Consider the following 24,128-nt stretch of genomic DNA (forward strand, 5'->3'; position numbering starts at 1 on the left):
TAAAGACACTTTCCTTTCCTTTGAGGATCTTACAGCTTACTTGGGGGGAAATGACACAGACATATGAAACAGTTAAGTTGTAATTCAAGGCAGCATATGATTAAATACCCAAATGTGTGGTGCTGACAAGAGATGCCATAGGAGGTCAGAAAAGGGACTGATAATTCAGTGGCACTACCGTTTTCTGCCTACAAATTGGCAAATTGTAGCACTATTTGTATGAAATATTTTACACTTGTTTTTTTGGCAGCCTTAGGCCTTGACTCCCAGGCAGTATTAAGAGCCTACAAAAATATTTGTACGCCAGTCACTCTAGAACTGACTTTTTTCTCTTTTTTTTTTTTTTGCCTTTTTTTAGGCAGAGGAAGTGCCTTATACAAACCAGAATGCCTCTGAGAGGCAGGTAGTTTTTGACAGTCATCATCACTTCCAAATACAAAATAGGAAACCAACCTCATCATTCCGTGTTTCAATCCAGCCGTACGTGTACCTCCATCGCAAACTCTCCCTGATGTTGAAAAGGAGGTTTAATTTGAACTTAATGTCTGTGATGGACGAAGTAGTCATCAAGGGTCAGGTGAATTTATGGCTTTGGAGAATTGCTGATGAAAGTCCCCGCGGTCATGAGACGGAGAAGGAGATGACACAGGTGGAGGAGAGTTTGGGCACAGATGTGCTCCCTGAAAGCAGGGCTCCCCAGGATGGTAGAATATGATGACATGCTGAAAGTATTGCACTTGGGGGTGAGGGTTAATGAAACTCGCTGGCTTCCTGTTCTATTTTTGTCATATTCAAATTAGCTCAGCGCTCAAAGATGAAGCCATGGGGCCTAAATTCTTAAGAATTAAAAAAAAGAGAGAGAAGAGGAAGAAGAAGAAATAAAATGCTTGTGAAGTCAAATGCACTGTTGGGGACCACACCTCACTCCACTCACATCCTTTCAGGGACTCCCCAGAGCTGAATGTGGTTATTATTTAGTTGCTTTTCAATCTCACATGATTCATGGATTTTCGGTTTTTTTAAAAACTTACTGTCACTAGTTCTCCTCCACCCCTTCGTTTTAACCTTGGGCCTCGAGGAGGCAGAGGTAACAGACGTTTTGTTCTTTTCCTTGATACCGTTCAGGGGATGTCTGTGGAGCCCAACACCATTCGGAAATCACAGGGCCCTTGGTGTTCATTCTTCTTGTTAAGTTGGCGGCCCTGCTGGTGAGGCAAGAGTTTCCAAGTTCGCGTGACCTAGAGTGACAGAGACAGGCGTCAAGCAAAGCGGTGATCTCACCTTTCAGCTTATGATGGTGTTTATCAAAGTAGTTGGCCCTGAAAAAAAAAAAAAAAAAGTAGTTGGCCCTGACCCCAGCCTAACATTTATTTGGGGGCATCCTCTGAGCTGGCCGACTTGGCAAAGCGGCCCTGGCAAATGTTTTACCCAGTATCTTTTGATATAATTTGACATCTGTCGAAATAAATGTTATGTAGCAGATGGTTCTGGAATGTCTTATCAAATTCTTGGGAAGACTCTGCCCTTGCAATATGTTTATTTGATTATCATACTGCAAAGCACAAAATGGTCACTTTCATTTTTTTTTAACAACAAAAAAAGTTACACAATGGGTTGATATTCTAGAAATGAATCGCAAACCTAAAATGTATACAATGTGTGAACCCTTTCTTGAGCTGTTCTGTACCAGGTTTTTCTAGAAGGGGGCTCTTTAATTGTAGGATGCAGGGGAAGCTGTGTTTTGGATGTATTTGGCAATGTTATCTTGAGAGAGATGGCTCAGGAGTCTAAGTTCAACATGTCCACATTTGTTCTCTGCTCTGAGACATGATGGAAAAAATGCTCTGCTGGTTTCCTGTTGCTTTTCATGGTTTTCGCATCGTGTTCTTATTCTTTCTTGAAATCAGTAATCCACTATATAAAGCCTGGCATTTTGAACCGAAGCCAAGTATGAGAAAGTTTTAACTGATGCATGTGTGCTGCTACCCCCCCTTTTTTTTCTTTTTTGATAGGTGTACTTTTAAAGAAGATTGTGTGCATTTAAAGAACTCAGAAAACTGGCTGGATATTTCATCTGGAGCTAAAAAGTGCCCTGAAATTTACCTATTTCGAAGCAGTAAAGATAAGGTAAGAGGAAAGATTTTTAACTGGTCTCTACTGTCTCATTTTACACAACTGACGCCAGCTTCCTTCTGTGTGTAAAATATCCATTAGTGATCAAATAAGCTTAGTTATGAGATCCTCATTGTCAAATTATCAAACTCATTTAGTTAACTGATACTTAGTGCCCACCAGATGCCATACACTCTGCAAGGTGATGGGGAGGTAACAGAGAATAAGACACATCATGGGCCTGCCCTCATGGAGTTTGTCATCTTACACAGCTAAAGATGACCTTTATTTGTTGAAATTAAGGAAAAGATGGACTACTAATGTCTCAGAAAAATACATTGATAGGGACTTCCCTGGCAGTCCAGTGGTTAAGACTTTTGCCTTCCAATGCAAGAGGTGCGGGTTGCAGTCCCTGGTCGGGGAGCTAAGATCCCACATGCCTCGTGGCCAAAAAACCAAAATGTAGAACAGAAGCAGTATTGTAACAAATTCAATAAAGACTTTTAAAAATGGTCCACATCAAAAAAAAAAAATCTTTAAAAAAAAACCCACATTGATTAAAAAAGCGAGAAAAAAAATAAGTTCAGATTCATGGTCAAGATTCCTTAAATGTGTCTTAAGTGTCGAATTTTGCTGTTTTATGGTTTCTTTTCCTGATGTGTTCAGACTTCTCTTGACAACTGTCTTATGCGCATGGCTTCAGGTGATGTTGATAGAGAGGGAGAGAAAGCAATGTGGGCAGTGAATATCCCAAGGGAGTGTTCCCTGGAAAGTCCATGGGCTCTTGCTATGGCAGTACCGCCATGGGCAGCACAGCAGCCCTGTCATTGGATGAGAGAAAGGTAGCAACGTGAGCATATTCAGGCATTTTCTGATTCACATACCAACTGCGCCCCATGGGAGAATGGAATTCCTGCCTTGCAGTCTCGGTGGCTGGAAGGAGACATTTTCTCCCTAATTACAGCTCTTGTATTATGGATAACTGTACAGAATCACCATCAGCAGCCTTGACCTGTCTGTCGAGCTCACTCTGTTTTATTTGAATGCCACATTAACAAGGAGATGGGTCACTTTCTCTTTCTCCTTACACTTTGCCATTTCAAATAGCAAGAACCGTACCACTTAAGATGATTTAACATTTAATAAAGGAGAGCCAGAGCATTTAATGAGGGATAAATAATAAAAAGAATCAAGCTTTCAGGTCATAACTGATCAGAACTCATGGATTTCAAGTTATCTGACTGTTGTCACTTTCTGTTGTCCTCGTGTGGGTGGCAGTGTGGAGGATGGGGGGGGTGGGCAAAAAAAACCTGTCGAAGCCTTCATCCAAGCCTCCATCAGCCCTGCACCAGAATGAATAGATTCTGTGAAAAGGATGCTTACGCATCGAAGTATAGGTATGGCCAAACTTTTATTTCTCTTATCAGTCTGCAGAATAGCCGACTTTAGTGCTGATAGAGACTGGTAGAAAATACCATGATCATTGAATACACCCAGAACTCCGATGAGTTAAGATTACACAAAGCTTTTTTTCTTTTATCATTTTGAAAATGTTAAGGGTAGTACTTCGGCTCAGTGAGGTGAGGGAAAGTAACTTGTTCATTGACTGAAAAGTGCTGCTTGCACAATTTGCTGACCTATCTTTGGGTTCACTAGTATAAGTTAATCACCATTCACATCTAGTCTGGAACATTACAAAAGATGTTTACCACCCAGAGAACTATGGGTGCTTTCTTCCCCACCCCGAGTCCCACTGTGGTTTGCCCTAATCCCTCTAGAGTCTTCCCACAAAGCCTTTACCTCACTCTCTCCAGCTAACCACCACTCTCAAGGTAAAGGAGATACGAGTTTAGTAATTTGAGTAAAGCTATTCTTTGAACCCAACTTTGGGCTGATTATTTTAGTAATTTCGATAAGATGTCAGTCTCCATTTCTTGGTCATATTATTTCAAAATATTTCCTATCTTGATTGTTAGCTGTGACTTGCCTGAAAGTCTTAGATCTTTGGTTATTTAAATAATTCCTTATCCCAGACCCATAGAGATGGAAGTCTATGGTTTTCCCCGATTCTGTCTATTAGCTTGGTTCAAAGAGTGTTTGCTCACTGCCCATCATATACCTAATAACATTCTAGTAACTTTCGTGGTATGGGAAAAAAAGACCCATATAGTACTGAGACTCTGTTTCCAAGAAGCTTTGTCTCTTTACACAAGACAATGAGAAGACAGTGTATCCTCATCCTCGTTATGAAATTGGCATTAAAAAGAAAGAATTAGAGCAATTCCGATTGTCTTGGAGGGACTTCATGAGATTTTGTTGAGTAAAAACATCAAGATGCAGAAAAGTACGTATAGCATGATCTTGTATTGATCCAAAAAATGTCCCTGTGTATGTTCATGTATGTATGGCTCTATATGGTTATTTGAGCATGGAGAAAAACATGGAAGAATTCGTGCTAGGTTGTAAACATAGGCTCCCCTGATGGAATGATTCATGTGGTGGAGGAAAGGTCAGAGACAAGTAAAAAAAACAAACAAAAACACAAACAACTGAAATCCTCATACACACAGACAAACACAAAAAGGGATGCGTGACATCTCATTTTGCATTATGTAAAATTATATGTTTGTATACCTATAAAGAGATTTTTAACAGTCAGTAAAAATGGCTTATACTGATAAAAACAGAAAAAATGTAGGAATAAAAGTATTTCCCACAAACAGCATGGTTCCTAAAGGAGAGACTAGAAATGTTCTTTTACACATCAGAACAGAAACATCAATTCCATCACTGATACAACCAACATTGTTTCTAAAGTTGTGTCCCGTGTAGTAATACAAGAAACAAGTAATAGAAATAATTATTAGAATGGAATAGATAAAAATATCATTATTTGCTAATCTTAAGTGGTTGTATATCTGTAAAATCTAAATATATTAGCTTTTAAAACTTTAATTGTTCAGTAAACATTCAAGTAACAATAACCTTACTACATGTAAGACAAACTGTTAACATCCATTAATAAAAGATCCCATTCATTAAAAACAACAGAAGTACTCAGGCACAAACTTGAAGAATGAGGTATATAGCCTGTATTTTCAAATCATTTTTACTAGGAGATACATGTTGAAGCCAGCTACGAAAATAGTGATTTTGGCCATGTGACAGCTTGTCTTAAGCAATAGTAATAGTAATTAGATAGTGAGGCAGTGGTCTATTGATGCTGTTTATAATTCATAATAGGAAAACCTTATCAATTAAAAGCATAAGCAAATATAAAAACAAAGACACATAAGGTATTTTCTTGGAAGATATGAAAAACATCTTAAATATATCCAGACATATACTATGTTTCTTGGTAGGAAGAGATCATAAAAATGTCACTACTTCCTCAATCTATTTTCTAGATTTCATGCCATCCCAGTGAAAATTTGAATAGACTGTCTTAAAATTAATATAAAGTTCATCTGGAATAATAATATGAACTGGTCAAGAATATCCAAGATATATCTTGGAAAAATAAAATTATTTAAGCAAGACCATTTCCATATGATTGTAAACACCTATATAGTGGCAATAATTTGGCCCATGACTCTGGTTTAAAAATAGGAATATGGATCCATGGAATAGAGTAGAAAGCTCAGAAATAGATGTAAAAATTTTGGGGCTTCCCTGGTGGCGCAGTGGTTGAGAGTCCGCCTGCCGATGCAGGGGACACGGGTTCGTGCCCCGGTCCGGTCCGGGAAGATCCCACATGCCGCGGAGCGGCTGGGCCCGTGAGCCATGGCCGCTGAGCCTGCGCGTCCGGAGCCTGTGCTCCGCAACGGGAGAGGCCACAACAGTGAGAGGCCCGCGTACCAAAAAAAAAAAAAAAAAAAAAAAAAGATGTAAAAATTTTAAAGAGCATTATCGTAAGAGGAAACAAAAGAATTATTTCATGAAAGTTGATGAAATAACTGGCTTACAATGTGGAAACATAGTTTAATTCACCTTTTTTACTTTAAATATAAAATAAATTTTAGTCTAATTAAGAAATTCATCTAAAAACCTAACAGAAAGTAACTGAGCATCAGATAATTTGGAAGTATAATTTTCTGGCTCTGAAGGAATATATTCTGTAATAGCAAGAGAAAAATATTCATATACTTGACTTTTTTAAAAATCTATACAAGGAAAAATAAGAGATGACTAAAGCACATACTTCAGGAAAAACATTTATGACAGGCAAAATATTAATCGCTAGATATGAAAGCTAGGAGAAAGTAAAAAGAAAAATCTAGAGACACCAAAAAGTAAGTGGGCAGAAGTGTATATTCTCACAAGAGGAGGTTTAGAGGGTTGGATATAGATATGGAAGTATGTTCAGCTTCACCAGTTATCAAATAAGTACAAATTAAAGTGAAAATAAGGTTTGCTGACACCTAGTGATGGCGATGCCAATTAACACAACCTTTTTGGAAAGCAATTTGGCGATATGTTTCAGAAGTCATAAATATATTCATCCTGCTTGAAGCACTAATTCCAGGCTTAGGCTTCTGAAGAAGTAATTTGAAAGAAAACCCGTAAGCTTACAGATGTTATTGCGGCGGCATTTATAGACTTAGAAACTTGGAAATAACCATACTGGCAATAAGAGGAAAGGTTACGTAAAGCAAGGTCTGTCGATAGAATGATAGAATGTTATGCGGCAAGAAGTTCTTTGGCCCCATGGACATTACTAGCTAATTGACACTCAAACTTCATATCTCATCTGATTCTTTGGGTCTTCATTCCCTCTTTATCCAACTTAACTCAAGAAAGAGTTATTAACTTGGCAAGGATTCCCACGTTGGGTTCATTAGGCCAAGGTCTCAGCTTTTTAACCATGCTTGCCTGGAAGCCAAAGTCGCACAAAAATCCCTTCAACTCCCTGGCTATCCTCTTCTTCCACTGCTTGAAAACACTTACTGTCTCCTATTTTCAGATCAACTCCAACTTCTTCTGCCCCATTGTTCCCCTGAAACTGAACTCCATGGAGCCATTCCAGCAGACACTATAAGTCCTCATCTTACTTGGCCTCTTGGCTGCATTCTTGAAACTCTGTCTTCCATCACCTTCCATGGCGCACCCTCTCCATGCTCCCTTCCTTCCTTCTTGACTATGCCTCGACCTCCTTTGCTGGCTCCTTCTCTCCCTGACTCTAAATGTTGGAGTTATTTCAGCCCCAGGTTTGGCTCTTCCTCTCTTCTGACTCTGTACTTTGTCCACAGACAATCTTATCCACTCCCATGGCTTGATATACCATCTATATGTTGATGTCTCCTTTATCTCCCACCCAGATTGCTTCTGGGCTCCAGGCTTATTATATCTTCTTAATTATCACACAAGCATCTTGAACTACACACATCCAAAAATTGAAGTCTTGATTTTTCCACCCAGGGTCTGCCTCCTGCTCGTGTGTCCCATTGCAATATACAGTACCGCTGTGTCCAACCATTTGCTTACCACATCCACATGCCCCACTTCCAGTCCTGCCCCATGCTACCTCTAATGGGTATATTGAAGCTGTCAATTCTTTCCATTTCTACTGTACCATCCTAGCCCAGGCTTCTATCCTCTCTTAATGATCTCCATCCCGTGTGACCCTCCGGTTTTCATCTAGCAGACTTTCCCACACTTCTGCTAGACTATAAGCTCCTTGAGGGCAAGGACGGTAGCTGCTTACTTCACTGAAGTAATCAGTGCCTTGTGTAGCACATGGCACCTCCTAAAATCTTGATAAATGTTTATGGAATAAATTAATGCAATGATTACAGTTATGTAAATGCTATGTATATGAGAACTGGAAGGCAATGTGGAAAATTTAAAACAGCTAGTGAAAATAGGACTTTAACAAGCCTTCTGGTGCTTTTGTTATGATGTTTGAGCAATGAATTCAATTTAAGACATACATGTGCACAGGATAACAGGTGATAACGGTCATGCGCTGAGATGTGCGGTACAGGGAGAAATGCAGGGGTGAAGCATGCGTGGGAGTTCAGCCAGGTGTTGAAGATGAGCTGCTGGGGATGGTCCGGGGTTCAGTAATATGTTCGGGTCCCCTGGAGAGGGTTGGACTTCAGTCCAGTGGAAGTTGGGCTCTAAGAACTTGCGTTCCAGCATGATCCTATGGCTCAGAAACAGGATTTTTTGAAAATGGAAAGATGGGGGTGAGATCCCAGGGCTAGAAGAGATTTAGCAAGCGTATCAGAAGATGAGAGACAGTGGTCTTAGCTGGCTGTGCAGAGTCTGGGCAGAGGTCTGAAGTATAACAGAAGATGGACACCTATCACTCTCCATCGTGGGTGATAAGATTACCACTTCCTATGGTCCCAGCTTCCTAAAATTTAGCCCACCTCCTCACCAGATCCCCTGCATGCACATGATGCAGAAGTGGTCTCCCATTGGCATATTATTATTATTATTATTTTATATTTATTTTGGCTGCACCGGGTCTTAGTTGCTGCATGCGGGATCCTCCTTGAGGCATATGGGCCTCTTAGTTGCGGTGGCATGTGGACTTTTTTTGTGTGTGTGGTACACGGGCCTCTCACTGTTGGGGCCCCTCCCGTTGCGGAGCACAGGCTCCAGACGCGCAGGCCCAGCGGCCATGGCTCACGGGCCCAGCTGCTCTGCGGCATGTGGGGTCCTCCCGGACCAGGGCACGAACCCGTGTCCCCTGCATCGGCAGGCGTACTCTCAACCACTGCGCCACCAGGGAAGCCCCTGGCATATTATTTTTAACTTTCCTGTTTCTTTTTCTTCTTCTTCCTCTTTTTCCTTTTTCTTCCTTCTTTCCTCCCTCCCTCCCTCCCTCCCTCCATCCCATCCTCCTTCCTTTCTCTCTCTCTCTCTCTCTCTTTCTTTCTTTCTTTCTTCTTCTCCTCCTCCCTCCTAAACATAAACAAATGAAAAAAATTGTGTATTTGGATGAGAATACTTAATATCATAAAGATATAAAATCCCCTAAAATTAATGCATATATTAGTACAATTCCAGTTAAACTCACAGTCCCCACACCCCATTTGCGTAAAATGATCTTAAAGTTCATATGGAAGAATAATGTTTAGGAAATGCTAAGAAAATTATGAAAATAAAAATAGAGTTGGGCTTCCCTGGTGGTGCAGTGGTTGAGAGTCCGCCTGCCGATGCAGGGGACGCGGGTTCGTGCCCCGGTCCGGAAAGACCCCACATGCCGCGGAGCAGCTGGGCCCATGAGCCATGGCCGCTGAGCCTGCGCGTCCGGAGCCTGTGCTCCGCAGTGGGAGAGGCCACGGCAGTGAGAGGCCCACGTACCGCAAAAAAAAAAAAAAAAAAAAAAAAAAGACAGAGTTGCCATAAATATATTTAAATCCACAGTAGTAAAAATTTGATGACATTGGAATAGAATTAGATCAATAGATAATTGGAACAGTGCAAAGTTCAGAAATAGCTTGCAGGTATACGGTGATTTAATATATGACAAAAGGGGTAGTTCAGTGGGAAAAGGAATTTTTTTTTTTAGTAAATGGTTGTGACATAGCTGATTAACCATCTGGATAAAAATAAAGTTCGACCCTTATCTTACACCATACATAAAAATAAATTCCAGATGGATTAAAGACATAGTTTAAAAAATAAAGCAACAAAGATGGTGGAACAATATTATATTTGTCCACAAGCAAGACTTTGGGAAGAACTTTATAACCAAGACAAGAAACCCTGCATTTGATTACATAAAGACACATCGTGTAGGGTAAAAGATAACACACATACAAATTGCAAGACAAACAGATCAGGAGAAGATATGTCAGAAATATGACAGATAAGGATTAATATCTGTACTATACAGAGAGCTCTTAAAATTGATAAGAAAAATACACACAAAGCAGAAAAAAATGGTCCGAGGATATGAATATGCGATTCACAAAAGAGCAAATTAAATAGCCAACAAAACATCTCTTTCTTTATATTGGCAATCTAAGAAATTCTCTTTCTATGGCAAGTCAGAGGTGAGTTCATTTAAGGCTCTAGGATGGATGGAAATGATGGAAAAAGACCATAATTTGGTTCCTGAAATTTCTTCCCCACACAGACGACTGTGACTGTGGTGGGAAGCTTCTCTCCAAGACACTCGGAGTGCATGGTGCAGAACGTGGACACCGGCAGGATGCTCTGCAAGGGCAAAAGTGTATCCAATGAGACCTGCACCTGCAGCATCCCGACCAGAGCAACCTACAAAGGCAAGTGGACTCTTGCTGTTTTTTTTTGTTGTTGTTGTTATAAAATGAAGCAGGCAGGAGAAACTTCTGAGTCCAGATTGCCCAGGAAACAAGTTAAATGACAGAATCTGAATAGTCCCACGCTGTAGACTCTCTCTCCCCCTACCCCTTGCTTCCCACTTTTCCCCTCAGTCCCGCTCACCTCTGCTCCACTCATCACAGGAGTGCAGGACCCCACAGTCACATGTGGCTGGAGAATGACAGAGGATGGTAAGTTGGTTAGGTGAGTGGAGTCAAGCCAGAGACCTTTGGGCTGACCTTACGTGGATGGTTCAGATAATTCAGAGATCTGAACATCTGGGAATGCCCTTGATGAGATGAGAAAACAGAACGGCCAACATTTTATCATCTTAAGTTCATTGCATTCGTTCATTCATACAGGAAGTATTTATTGAGCATCTACGTGCCAGACACTGTGCTAAATGGTAGGGAGTCAGTGACCGAAAACACTCACCTGGTCCTTGTTCACAGTATTTAGAGCCTCTTGGGGTAGAGATGAGTAAACAGCACCTTACAGTGCAGTGGGTAGCATGCAGGGAACATAGCACACCATGGGAAGCACATGAAAAGGGTACCTAACTGGACTTGTGGGGGCAGGTGAGGGTGCAAGGAAAACTTTCTGGAGGATGAATAGGGTTGAGCTGGACAAAGAAGAAGGGGAAGAGTAACGCAGTCAGAGAACAACTAGTGTGATGGCCAAAAGGAGAGAAAAAGCTTTGTCTGAGGAGCCAGAAGAGGTTCTGTATGGCCAAGGCAAATAAGGTAGAAAGCAGAATGATAGAAAATGGATACCAAAGAAGGTACAAAGTGTCTGGCACAAAGTAGCCATTGATGATCATAAATTTCTGTTGAATGAATGGCCGCAGGTGGAGAATGGGACAGGAGGAGGGAAGGGCTGAGTTCTGAAAGGTCAGAGAGAAGGGAAGCTGTGGCAGTGACCGGGTGATGGGACTGAGAGCTGAAACTGTTGAAGACAGGTAAGGGTGGAGCGAAGTGGGTGGATTCAAAGGATGGTTAGGAGTTAATACAATGGACAGACTGAGAATTCATGAGTCCCTCTGGGTCTCATGAATATGAATATGTGATTCACCGGTCTTGCTCACCTGTAACATAAGCTTCGGAAGTATTTGATTTTTTTTTTTTTCTTTTTTTTGCGGTACGCGGGCCTCTCACTGTTGTGGCCTCTCCCGTTGCGGAGCACAGGCTCCGGACGCGCAGGCTCAGCGGCCATGGCTCACGGGCCTAGCCGCTCCGCGGCATGTGGGATCTTCCCGGACCAGGGCACGAACCCGTGTCCCCTTTATCAGCAGGTGGACTCTCAACCACTGTGCCACCAGGGAAGCCCCGGAAGTATTTGAGATCACCTTGGAAAGCTAGTTGATTGCTTTTTAAAAATTTTTTAAATCTTTTTAAAAAACTTGAAATATAGTTGATTTACAGTGTAGTTGATTGTTTTTACAGCCTCCGTCAACTGAACCCAACCCTTTGTCTGCCCTTTTCTCTGGATGCCTTCCATATTCTGAGCAGGCAAACAAAACCACTTCCCACCTCTTGCATTCAGCCAGCCAGTGGCCATTGCCAAACCTTTGTTTGTGGCCTGTAGTGGCTTTGCCTCTTTCACCAAATCCTGTCTCCCTTCTGCTTTGAAAAGTCACCTCTTCCGTATAGGCTTGACAGATTCTGCTCTAATCATCCCGATCGTTCCAGTACCCTCTGGGTTCCCCACCTGCACCCCAATCTTGGTACCCAGGTGCTGCATGGAACTTGAACCACTCAGAGGGTGTTTCCTTGACTATACTGTCACTGTGCTTTTTCACCTAAGTTATTTTATCTCTTCTAGAATAACTGCGAATGCTTCCAGAGCAGAGAGCATATATATTCGTTTCCTTGTGATATTTCCCAGTAGTGTTTTGTGCACAGTTGATACTCAGGAAGGTACAACTCTTGCTAGTCTCCATCACTGGACACTTGTTGATTCCATTGATACGTATTTTCACTGGGAATCCCTCAGTACTTACTGTCCATATGTTCATGCTACTAACAGTTATCAAGTGTCTGTTCAAATGCTCTTGCTGAGAGGTCACGCCAGCCCTCCAAACCTTCTTGTCTTTGGAACAGAGGATTATCATTTCACATATACCCACTTTATGTGAGCAGAATTTTATGTGGCATCCTGACTTTCAGAATGAATATTCCTGCTGAAGAGAACCCCTTAAAGTAAGGGTTCTCAGACTTTTGGACTCATATACTAATAATATTTCAGTTGAAAAATGAGGGGTGCCAACAAAGTTAGGCCAACTTCTTAATTTGTCAAGGAAAGACTTTTCATTTTAAAAGCATCATCTGCTCTCCCCGTTAATTCATAAAAGGAAGAAGATATTAATCCAGAATGGGTGACAATGAAGATATCACAGAGTAGCACTGGTCCCTGGGCACAACAGGATTTGAAAGGCACCGCTCCAGGCGGCCGCATCGAAACCTGGCTATACACAGTCAGTACATGGGGAGATTACAGACAGATTCCGGACATCCCCCAGCCCTGCTGAGTCAGCATATCTAGGAGTGTGGCTCTGGAATCTATATTTTCATCAATTTCTCAAGTGATTCTGATACACAACCAGATTTAGGGATCACCTAGGGTAGAGTATGTAAGTTAAAGAGGTACAGGAAATATGCCATTTCTCTCATGCTGATTTAGCAGAGTTTTTATCTTATTACTTTATTCTTTGGGGGTTTTCGAACCCATGGGTAGGTTTTCGAAAGCAAATAAGAAAACCTTCATCATAGATTTGGCAACAGTTGACCCCAAGAAGATCATGGCTCTCAGCCCACGGGAACCACACTTTGGAGTTTGTTAGGTAAATATCCGTAGTATGGATTTTTCTGAAGGTGCAGGATTTCTTCTCTAACATTCCGGTTATCATGTTCTAGGCAGTTCTTGCTCGGTGACTTGTTTTATTCTTATGCTGTGGCCAATTACAAGCTGAGATAGTGATCCCAGGGAGAGTATGAGCTGTAAATGGGCTGTGAAATGGCTTTTTCTTAGTGATTATCCGTGGGAGGCCTGGAACGCTAGGTGGGCCCGGGTCTGTTTGGAGGCATGTGCTGTGCACTTCGGCTGCCTGACGTGAATGGCCCCCGGGAAGGAGCCACGTACTGATTGAAATGTTAGCGAACAGCTGGCACACCCCACCCTCTTTGTGGAGGAGGCAAAAAATATTTAATTTTTGCATTTACAGCTTTGCTTGACGATAGCAGGGCTCCACCGTCAATGACTTCTTTTTCCCCTTTGCTCCAGATGTTTTAGTTGTCAACGTGACGTTCTCCTTCAGTTCCTGGAGTGTGTCAAAAAGATTCAACTTTACCAACTGCTCATCATTAAGAGAGTAAGATTTTATTTAACATGTGAATATTCTCTCATTGGTTTTAATGTATTTATTTGCTTTACTCTTCGATTTCCTAAAGACCTCTTTTGTGGAGGAGAACTTTCCAAGGTGCCTTTTGGAGCACGGCCTAACGGGAGACAGGAGAGCCCCTGAGCTAATAAGCTGACTTGTTCAAGCCCTGCCAAGTGAGGTGGAGCAGAGAAGAGGCCAACAGCTGTGCTTGGGTGTATTTTACCCACAGGGAAATGCATCCCTCCAACCAAGCGGTGGCCTTGAAGTAACAGGCGAAGGGGTGCTGCTAGGTTCTCACCTGATCAGACTGGCTTTGGGAATTTGAGTCAAGGAAGAGAGTCTGAGCATGAGATAAGGGGAAGTCACGGTCAAGGAGAAGCACAAGAGGAAGTCTCTGTCATCAAAAGAACATGTTAATTGTGACCCACGTTTTTGTACTGCGTTTGGCCCTGTTGAGCTACGTACCCCCCTGAGTTAGGACCACACTTCAGTCCTTGCTTCTAAAGCAGACGGAAGACAGAGGAAATATGTCTCCCAGATTCCTGGTTTTCCAGCTGCAAGATGGGATGGATGTTCCCATGGAAACAGTGGGAAGCTGTATTATTAGTGATTCTATAGCTCTTTCAATGGTTTGCTTGACCAACTGTGTGAGTACCAAACGTGGGTTTCTTTGGGTCTGGTCTGGGAACCATTGTTTCTTCAGGGTAAAGGCATTCGAACTCGATGCTGAGTTGGGAGGTCACCCTACAGCTATATGAACAGGAGCCGCTGGACTTCACCTTTACCACCGCGGCACTTTGAAAGAGGGATTGAATTCAGTGATTTCTAACAAGCAGAACGAATTCAGGGAGGAAAAACACCAAACTTGATACAGAGAGTCCATGAAAATGGGGGAAAAAAGAAAAAGGGGGAGAGTTACATAGATCTGTGTAGCTCAAGGAGAGTTTAAACAGAACACAGCTCCTGCACCCACGCCTGTAAGGCCTGGTGAGAGGAAGCGCCCTGCCCCAGGTCCGCAGCTAGGTAATTAAGAACCAGACCTCAGACCCACAGCTCCCCAGAGGGGGAGCACCCTTTCCTTGGGTACCTACTTCCCCTTCGAAAAGCACTTAGTAAAGTCATCACACTTGAGGGGTAGTGATAAGAGCGCACGTCACAAACCTGCTTCTAGCGCACTTCGGTGGCGGGTGAACCCTTAGGCGAGCCTGTGCTTTCTTCTCCCACCGAGACTGCCATTTCTGTAGGTCAGAGTCTCAGGATGCCTTGGCATTTCTGGAACAATACATGAAATGCACATGTGTCCCCTCTCCCTGATCTAGGCCTCTCACTGTCCCCGGGCTGAGCCTTCCTTTTGCCTCCTTTGGCTACCTTTCCAAACCCACCTCGATTTCCATTTTTATTGTTCTTGCTTTAACACTGATTATCCTATTAAGTGCTTTTCAAGTCTTCCGCTGTTATCCATGCATGGTTGTTTGATTAGTAGACACAGTTCTTCCTTAATTTGATTAAAAAGCAAACACTGGCACCCTGTTTTCTCTGCTCGCCAGGTAGCACTTTTAGTTTCCCGTCTTCCAGGCATTTGGCAGTGTTTCTGCTCCAGTGAGTAAGGGTGGGTTTATGGGGGGGCTGGGGGAGATCAGTCTCCAGAGGGAAACTTACCTGAAGGTAGACAAATAGCAGAACTGGATTCAGAAACAGATGCAGTGGGTTCCTGTTATCTACTGACATACCCGGTGACCCCAGCTTCAGGTTTCCATGGCAACCCCCCAGCAAGTGTAATGATGGTCCGTCAGCCCCGAGGGCTGCCCAGAGCAGGGCATAAAGTCAGTACTATATCCCTAGCCCCAAAGGACTGTCCTCTCTCCCCTGGGTGCATCACAGTCTATCCAGGGATTTTTTTTCTTCTTTTAAATGCTCGCATGCAGCATCACAGAGGGAAATTCTAGGATATGAACGTTTTCCTAAAAATGCGGGAATTAAGTTGGTTTTCTGTGTTGCCAGATGCCCAGTATGTATTGGAACTGGCTGTGCTTGGTGTGAAAGTGAGAGAAAATGTATCCATCCCTTCACAGCTTGCGACCCTTCTGATTACAAGAGGAACCAGGTAAGGTGACATTTTCAGTATTACAGGGTTTAACCAAAAATAAATATTTGTGACCACCTAGCCCCAGCCTGTCTTTTGCCTTTATTTCAAACTTCGAATTTCCACCAGTTCGGATGTTGAAGGGATATTCTTCATTTCAGGACCTCTGTCCAGTGGCTTCTGAGAAAGGGGCCCCACCCAAGACAGCAGGAGGAGGAGGATCCAAGGAGAAGACAAGTAACGGAACCACCCAGGGCTTGCAGGTCAGACCCTGTTTTCATATCGATAATGGGAAAAATCCCCCTTTGAATGGCAATAACATCTCCTGCTACTTTGGGTTCCTTTTAAAAATTCCCTATTTTACTTTCTACCCAAATTCCCTTTGTTACCTTTGGTTTTTAACCAAGTTGCATTTAATTGGCTCAATACATCAGAAGCTGCACACTCGCATAAAATAAATTAAAAATCTGTAATTATGAAAAATGAAGGCCCGGTAAAAGTAAAATTTTAAATCTGACTTCGTGGCTCTCAGGGAGAGTTAGAAGGAAGTATAGAGCACACAGCACTGAGGGGATTTCAATGTTTAACCACATGTTATGATTGCATTTTTGGGGGGGGCGGGGTATGTGAGGGCTAGGCGTGTCTATGCAAAATATATAAACGAATCTCTTTGGATTATTTTTCTTTGCAGAGATGATCTAACCAGTAGTCAATAGTGTCAAAACAAAGAGTTGTGTCTATGTAATAAATATACATTTCTCTTCACTTCTCAAAACTGTTTTTCATGGAAAAATACTTTCCATGAAATTTCTTTGGAAATTCCTCTTATTTTCTTCACAGTAAATCACCAAGCTCAACTGACAGACGTGTTTGAAAAGAGAGAACATGACCATGTAAACATTTCCGGGTAGATGCATTTAGTACACAAATGCTGACTTCATTCATTTGATGGAAGTTAATTGAGCATCTACTATGTGGTGAAAAACAAAAAAGGACAAGTTCTTGTTCTTATTAACCTTGGGTCTAGTGGGAGCAGACAAATTAAAAACAGTAACATGCTTTGTTCTTAAAGGCTCAGTTTTCTGTCTCTTGGCTAATCTGTGGCTTTGATGTATCCATTTGCTGCTACTTAAGGTCAGGTGCCAATATAAATAAGTAGCACATTTGTAATCACTACCAAAATGTTGAGAGTAACTTTAGGTGAATTTAGTAACAAGCAAAGGGAATGTGAATCAAAATGGATTATGAAGTTAATTAAAGGCATTAGAAAAGCTTGGTGTGCCAGTATCTTCAGACTTTTATTAAAGTCTTTGAGGTTTTATTAAGTGATGAGCCGCATTTCTCTTCCCATTGGTTTATGAAACCAAGGCATAGTGACAGGTGTTTGAATCAGAAAGGCAGTGGCTTTTAAAAAAAAAATTAAACTTCTCTTTTGTTGTTGTTTCAGTTGTTTTTTTAAAATTTCGGTAAAATACACATAACATAAAATTTACCATATTTAAGTGTACAAGTTCAGTAGAGTTAAGTACATTCACGTTGTGGAGCAACCATCACCACCATCCATCTTCAGAACATGTTTCATCTTGCAAAACTGAAACCTCGTACCCATTAAACAATAACTCCTCATCTTCTCTTCTCCCAGCCCTGGCAGCTACCATTCTACTTTCTGTCTCTATGAATTTGACTGCTCTAGGTACCTCAGTTAAGTGGAATCAAACAGGATTTGTCTTTTTTGTGACTGGCTTATTTCACTTAACATAATGTCTTCAAGGTTCATCCATATTGTAGCATGGGTCAGAATGTCCTTTAAGGCTGAATAATGTTCCATTGTTTGTATATATATTACATTTGTTTATCCAGTCATCCATTGATGGACACTTGAGTCGCATCCAGCTTTTGGCTATTGTAACTCATACTGCTATAAACAGGTGTGTACAAACACCTCTTCAAGACCCTGTTTCAGTTCTTTTGGGTAGGTACCCAGAAGTGGAGTTGCTGGATCATATGGTAATACTATTTTTAATTTTTTGAGGAACACCATTCTGTTTTCCTCATCGCTCTGACGTTTTACATTCCCACCACCAACAGCGTATGAGCGTTCCACGTTCTTTCCAGCACTTGGCTGTTTTCGTTTTTTTATAGTATCCGTCTTAAATGGGTATAAGGTGGTATTCTCTTGTGGTTTTGATTTGCATTTCCCTACTGATTAGTGATATTGAGACTCTTTTCGTGTGCTTATTGGCCATTTGTGTGCCTTCTATGGAGAAATGTCTATTCAAGTGTTTTGTCCATTTTATAATCAGGTTTTTTTGTTGCTGTTGAATTGTAGGAGGTCTTTATATATTTTAGATATCAACCTCATATCAGATATATGATTTGCAAATATTTTCTCTTATTCCATAAGCTGCCTTTTCACTCTGTTGATTGTATCCTTTGATGCAGAGAGGTTTTTAATTTTATTGAAGTGCAGTTTATTTTTTTATTTTCTTGCCTGTGCTTTGGGTGTCATATCCAAGAAATCATTGCCAAATCCGATGTCATAAAGCTCTTATTCTAAGAGTTCTATAGTTTTAAGCCTTATATTTAGGTCTTTGATCCATTCTGAGTTAATTTTCATATATGGTGTAAGGTAAAGATCCAACTTCATTTCTGTGTGGGTATCCAGTTTTCCCAAGACTGTTTGTTGAAAAAAACTGTCCTTTCCCCCATTAAATATTCTTGGCACCCTTATCAAAAATCATTTGACTATATATGCAACAGTTTACTTCTATGCTATATATCCTATTCCGTTGGTCTATATGTCTCTTCTATTTTGTAATAAGACACTGTTTTGTAATAAGTTTTGAAATCAGAAAGTGTGAGTCCTTCAACTTTGTTCTTCTTTTTCATGATTGTTTTGGAAGAAAAATAATTTATTTTGAGGTAACTGTAGATTCACATGTAGTTGTGAGAAAATAATACAGAGAGATCTCATGTATCTTTTACCCAGTTTCCCCCAATAGTAACATCTTGCGAAACAATAGCACAGTATCACAACCAGGATATTGACAGTGACAACAGTCAAGATCCAGAACAGCCCTGTCACCTCAAGTCTCCCCCACGTTGCCTGTCTATAGTCACACCCACTTCCTCCCTCCCACTCTCTATTTCTGACCCCTGGCTACCACTAATCTATTCTCCATTTCTATAATTTTATCATGTCAAAGACTTTAAACAAATGGTATCACCCAGAGGTACCCTTTGGGGACTGGCCTTTTTAACTCAACATAATTCTCTGGAAATTCATCCAGTTCTTTTTTTTTTTTTTTTTTTTTTTTGTTTTGTTTTTGTTTTGTTTGCGGTACGTGGGCCTCTCCCTGCTGTGGCCTCTCCCGTCGCGGAGCACAGGCTCCGGACGCGCAGGCTCGGCGGCCATGGCTCATGGGCCCAGCCGCTCCACGGCATGTGGGATCTTCCCGGACTGGGGCACGAACCCACGTCCCCTGCATCGGCAGGCGGACTCTCAACCACTGCGCCACCAGGGAAGCCCCCAGTTCTTTTTTTAAAAAATTTTTAAAATTTATTTTACTTTTGGCTGTGTTGGGTCTTCGTTGCTGTGCACGGACTTTCTCTGGTTGTGGCGAGCGGGGGCTACTCTTCGTTGCGGTGCGCGGCTTCTCATTGCGGTGGCTTCTCTTGTTGCGGAGCTCGGGCTCTAGGCACGCAGGCTTCGGTAGTTGTGGTTCGCGGGCTCAGTAGTTATGGCTCGTGGGCTCTAGAGCGCAGGCTCAGTAGCTGTGGTACATGGGCTTAGTTGCTCCGTGGCATGTGGGATCTTCCCAGACCAGGGCTCGAACCCGTGTCCCCTGCATTGGCAGGCAGATTCTTAACCACTGCGCCACCAGGGAAGCCCCATCCAGTTCTTTTATGCATCAATAGTGTCTTCCTTTCTATCGCTAAGTCGTGATTCAGACAATGACTTTTTACATTTTTATTTTAAAGGAAAAAGTAAGGTCACGGCATCCTGTTTTCCTGTATTGTGTCTTACGGAACCTTTTGACTTTTGACACTATGTGGTTAAAAGAACTGGGGCCACCAAGGGAGCAGGAGGCGGCGGTAATGAACAAAGCCCAGACCTGTCTTCAGTGCTTCTCTGTGAATGACCTTTGTAGAAAGACATCTTTTATTTTTAATTAATTTTCATTGAAGTAGAGTTGATTTACAATGATGTGTTAGTTTCTGCTGTACAACAAATGAATCAGTTATACATATACTTATATCCACTCTTTTTAAAATTCTTTTCCCATATAGGTCATTACAGAGTATTGAGTAGAGTTCCCTGTGCTGTACAGAAGGTCCTTATTTTATATTGGGTTGGCCAAAAGGTTCGTTCGGGTTTTTCTTTAACATCTTACGGAGAACAAAACCTGAACGAACTTTTTGGCCAACCCAATGTATCGCAGTGTGTACATGTCAATCCCAATCTCCCAATTCACCGCCGCCCCCCCCCCCCCCCCCCGCCGCTTTCCCCATTGGTAACCATAGGTTTGTTTTCTACATCTGTGACTATTTCTGTTTTGGACATAGGTTCATTTGTACCATTTTTTAAGATTCCACACAGAAGCAATATCATATTGGAGAAAGACATCGTGTTGATACTGAAATGTTTTCTTTAAATACATGACTCAGTTGAGAAACTCAGTTTTGGTTAATAGGGAGTGGAGTAGTGTTTGTCTCCGGAGGGATTTCTCATGCTTTGTGAGACACTGCTGTCTTCTCATCATCATGCGGAATGTGGAAATCCAGGTTTCCAGTTTGATTCTCATGCTGGCCTTGAATGAAGCACTGAACACTCTGTTCCTAGCAGAGAAGCGTTGAGGGCTTTCATTCAGTGCATCGTCCACATCACGTACATACTGAGTGCTTCCTCTGTGCCGGGCATGGGGACGCGAAACGTGAACGGTACAGACATGGTCTTGGGCTTCCTGATGCTGAGCTAGGGTTGATTCTTTCTGCAGGTGTTTATCAAGCACCTAGTAGATACCATTACACTGAGCTCCGTGGATACCACAGGGCGAGGGTGGGGGGGTGGGGGTGGGGAACATGTCTTGTCCTCAGTCTCAAGAATCTTATATGTACATGAGCACATAGATAAGAATACAAGATAAAAAAATATTAACCTAGGGAAGGTACCAGGCCGTATACAAGCCCAGAGAACCTCTCTGTGCCTGGGGCCTTGGCTTAGTCATTCCTGATCATTTAAACCCAGTGCCTGGCGGGTAAAAGCGCTTAATCGGTGTGGTTGGATAAAGTCTTTGATGGATGGAGACAAGATGGCATTTCAGCCAGTAGTTGAGGGAAGGGACACGTGGAGACAGAGGAGTGGGTCTTCTAAGCAGAGGGGCTAGCACTGCAGAAGCATAGTGGGTCACCAGAAAATTCCAGGGAACCCATTACGGGAGACCCTAAGTGATTCGATTTGGCTGGAGCAGAAGGATGCAGGAAATTATGGGACAAAACAAGATTGAGGGCTTCCCTGGTGGCGCAGTGGTTGGGAGTCCGCCTGCCGATGCAGGGGACACGGGTTCGTGCCCTGATCCAGGAGGATCCCACATGCCACGGAGCGGCTGGGCCCGTGAGCCATGGCCGCTGAGCCTGTGCGTCCGGAGCCTGTGCTCCGCAACGGGAGAGGCCACAACAGTGAGAGGCCCGTGTACCGCAAAAAAAAAAAAAAAAAAAGATTGAAATGACCCTGGAGCCTACACCAAATACAGTGCTCTTCAAGACATTTTTTTTTAATGCATGAATTTGCTCATCCATGAATGTGGCATTTATGAGGGAGGGTTCCTGGCTCAACCCCTGTTATGCCCTGTTGCCCTCACACTGTTTCATGACCCTATGTCCCATCCCTTGACCGTGACCTAAAAGCACATATTGTCATGTACCAGGGGGCTATGTTAGGAAAAGCATCACCAGAACAGGGAAAATAACTCAAAAATCTACATTTGCCCTTTGGATGGGAAGTATTTTCAGCTGTAAGGGCCAGTCTCTGTCAGAGACGGTTGGCCCTGTCGCCCTGCCCTAACCTCTTTTCCTTCCTTTTCGGAACAGTCTTATATCTGCTGCCTCCACCTGCTGAGAGAAGAGGTGGCTGCTCTTCTTTCCTGTTGTCAAGGAAAGGTTGTGGAGATCTGTGATATGATGTTGTTCTAATATTTGTTACGCTTATCGCCGCCGGGTAGAAATACACCATACAAAATCATGTTCTCCTGCTCTCGGAGAATATATATTCTTTCTCTTCCTTGTGACTTCTCTTCTCTTCCTCCATCACTTTTGATTGCATTTTAACTTCTCCCAGGCAATCCCAATCACCTCTTTCAGGGTCCTTGCCTTGAAAATGAAATCAACTTTATTATATACCTTGTTGAGTAGCTTCTGTGGGCCTAGCACTGTGCTGGGTGCCGTGGGGTTCACTGCCAATTGCTCCTTTATTCACTCATTCGTTTGTTCATTCATTCAAAAAGTGTTTATTAAACACCTACTATGTGCTGGGCAGGTAGGCAAAGTGTGTGCCCTTTGGAGTTTACGTTGTAGAACTTATAATAGGAAGTAAGATTCATTTTCATGAAGCATCTGAGTGTGCGCAACGGAAAAAGTTATGCACAGGAAGGCCAGAATGTGCTAAATTGAGTAGGTGACCCGTATTTGTGCAGCCTGTGCTATATCCTGAGCTCAAAGTGCCTCTTTATTTGAGCCTCACAATGGACCTGTTTTCCCCATTTGATAGACAAATGTTGACTTGCACAGGGTCAGTAGGTAGTAAATGATAGACATGGCGATTTGAACCCAGGCCATCTGACTCCAGGGCCCACAGCTTTAATCACTGCTCTATACTGTGTGACCTCAGTGTAGTATTGATGATAGAAGTCAGTCTGGAAGGGACTTCTTCTCTTGGCATTAGGCTGGCACGGCCTGCCCCATCCATGGCCTGGGCAGGCTGTCAGGGGGATGCGTTAGCATTGAAGCCCTTGGGACGAGGGGGGTGGGCTGGGGCACAGTCAGAGTGAAGGAGTTGGACCCAGGCAAGGCTGGCATCTTTTCCAAGACGGGGAGAGCAGAAGAGCCTTCAGATGGGAAACTGAGGCCTTCAGGAGAGGGGAGTGGCAAGTGTCTCACGGTGAAGTTGCAACTCAGCAAGGGGGTGGGGTTTGAGTGGTGGGGTCTCTGCTAGAGGGGAGACGCTACCCTCCCTGGTCACAGAGTCCTGGGCACCCCGTCCGGGTCTCAGGAGTCCCATTCGGGAAGTTCAGTGACGAAGAGTAACTACTTTATAAACTGGCCTCGGCAGCCTCGCCTTCAAGTCCCCCAGGTCACAGAAGCAAGCCTTAATCTCTCTGCACGGGGCCTTGGTCTGTCACCTTCTTATCTCCAGGTCCATCTCAGTTGGCATTCTAACTCTTGACAATTCCTGGACCAAGTTACATTCCAGTCTCCCAAGGACCTGTCCCCGGGGCCCCCACCAAGGGGCATTCACCTGGGGGCCGAGCCGCGGATGGACACAACCTTTTCGTTCTATTTAGCGCTTTCGTTTTTCCTCGGCGGGATTGTATTTTGCTGTTTTCTTTCCACGTCTCACCTCCTTTTACACTTTACCATCTCCACTGCTGGTTACCACTCTTCTCAATTTATACATTTCATTAATATATTACTTCCGTCCTTTTCGGTCATTAATAAAGATGTTAAATAATTCTGAACCGAATACCCCTGTAGGGCCCTACAGGACACTTTCCTTTAATTAGTTGTGCTACCTTTCATCTCTCTAATGTCCTTTGGTTTCAGATTTCCAGCTGGTTTTGGATTCATGTGACTTTTTATCCGGTCCCGTTTGAACTAATTTCGCAAGTGAAAATCTGAGAGATGTTTTACTGAGTGTTGATTCAGGTCCGGGGCTATAGAGAGCTTTGCTATATTCAGATTTTTTTTTTTTAAGAAACAGAATACGAGAGTACAATTTGGTCTTAATAAACTGAGCCTTCCTAATGTACCTCTTTCCGAGATACGTTCTTTTCAATCATCGTGGTAGGTTCTCCATTAATGTCATGGTAATTTGAATTGTGTTGACGTCAGACTTCACAAAAAGTGCTCTTGCTGTCAGGAGTAATCCTCTTAGACCTTTCCAAAGATAACTAGTTCTTAGTGATTGTGCTATTTCCAGTGTCTTATAATGACTTTGTTTTTTAAAAATAAATAAAAATAACTGGCTATTCTGTAATTACC

General features: G+C 42.6%; 1 protein-coding gene across 1 annotated transcript in view; it reads left to right on the top strand.

Annotated features, from left to right (window-relative positions):
* PLXNC1 (plexin C1) overlaps window positions 1-24,128 on the top strand; it is a gene marked incomplete at its 3' end in the record, with an annotated part of 139,682 nt that overhangs the window by 52,285 nt on the left and 63,269 nt on the right. Inside the window, exons 5-9 of the mRNA XM_082667025.1 lie at window positions 2,013-2,127; window positions 10,205-10,352; window positions 13,690-13,777; window positions 15,791-15,893; window positions 16,034-16,135. Of these exons, the coding sequence (XP_082523151.1) occupies window positions 2,013-2,127; window positions 10,205-10,352; window positions 13,690-13,777; window positions 15,791-15,893; window positions 16,034-16,135 (556 nt within the window). The remainder of the gene's footprint in view (window positions 1-2,012; window positions 2,128-10,204; window positions 10,353-13,689; window positions 13,778-15,790; window positions 15,894-16,033; window positions 16,136-24,128) is intronic.

This window comes from Grampus griseus (genome assembly GCF_964374135.1).
Source record: "Grampus griseus genome assembly, chromosome: 11".
NCBI lineage: Eukaryota > Metazoa > Chordata > Mammalia > Artiodactyla > Delphinidae > Grampus > Grampus griseus.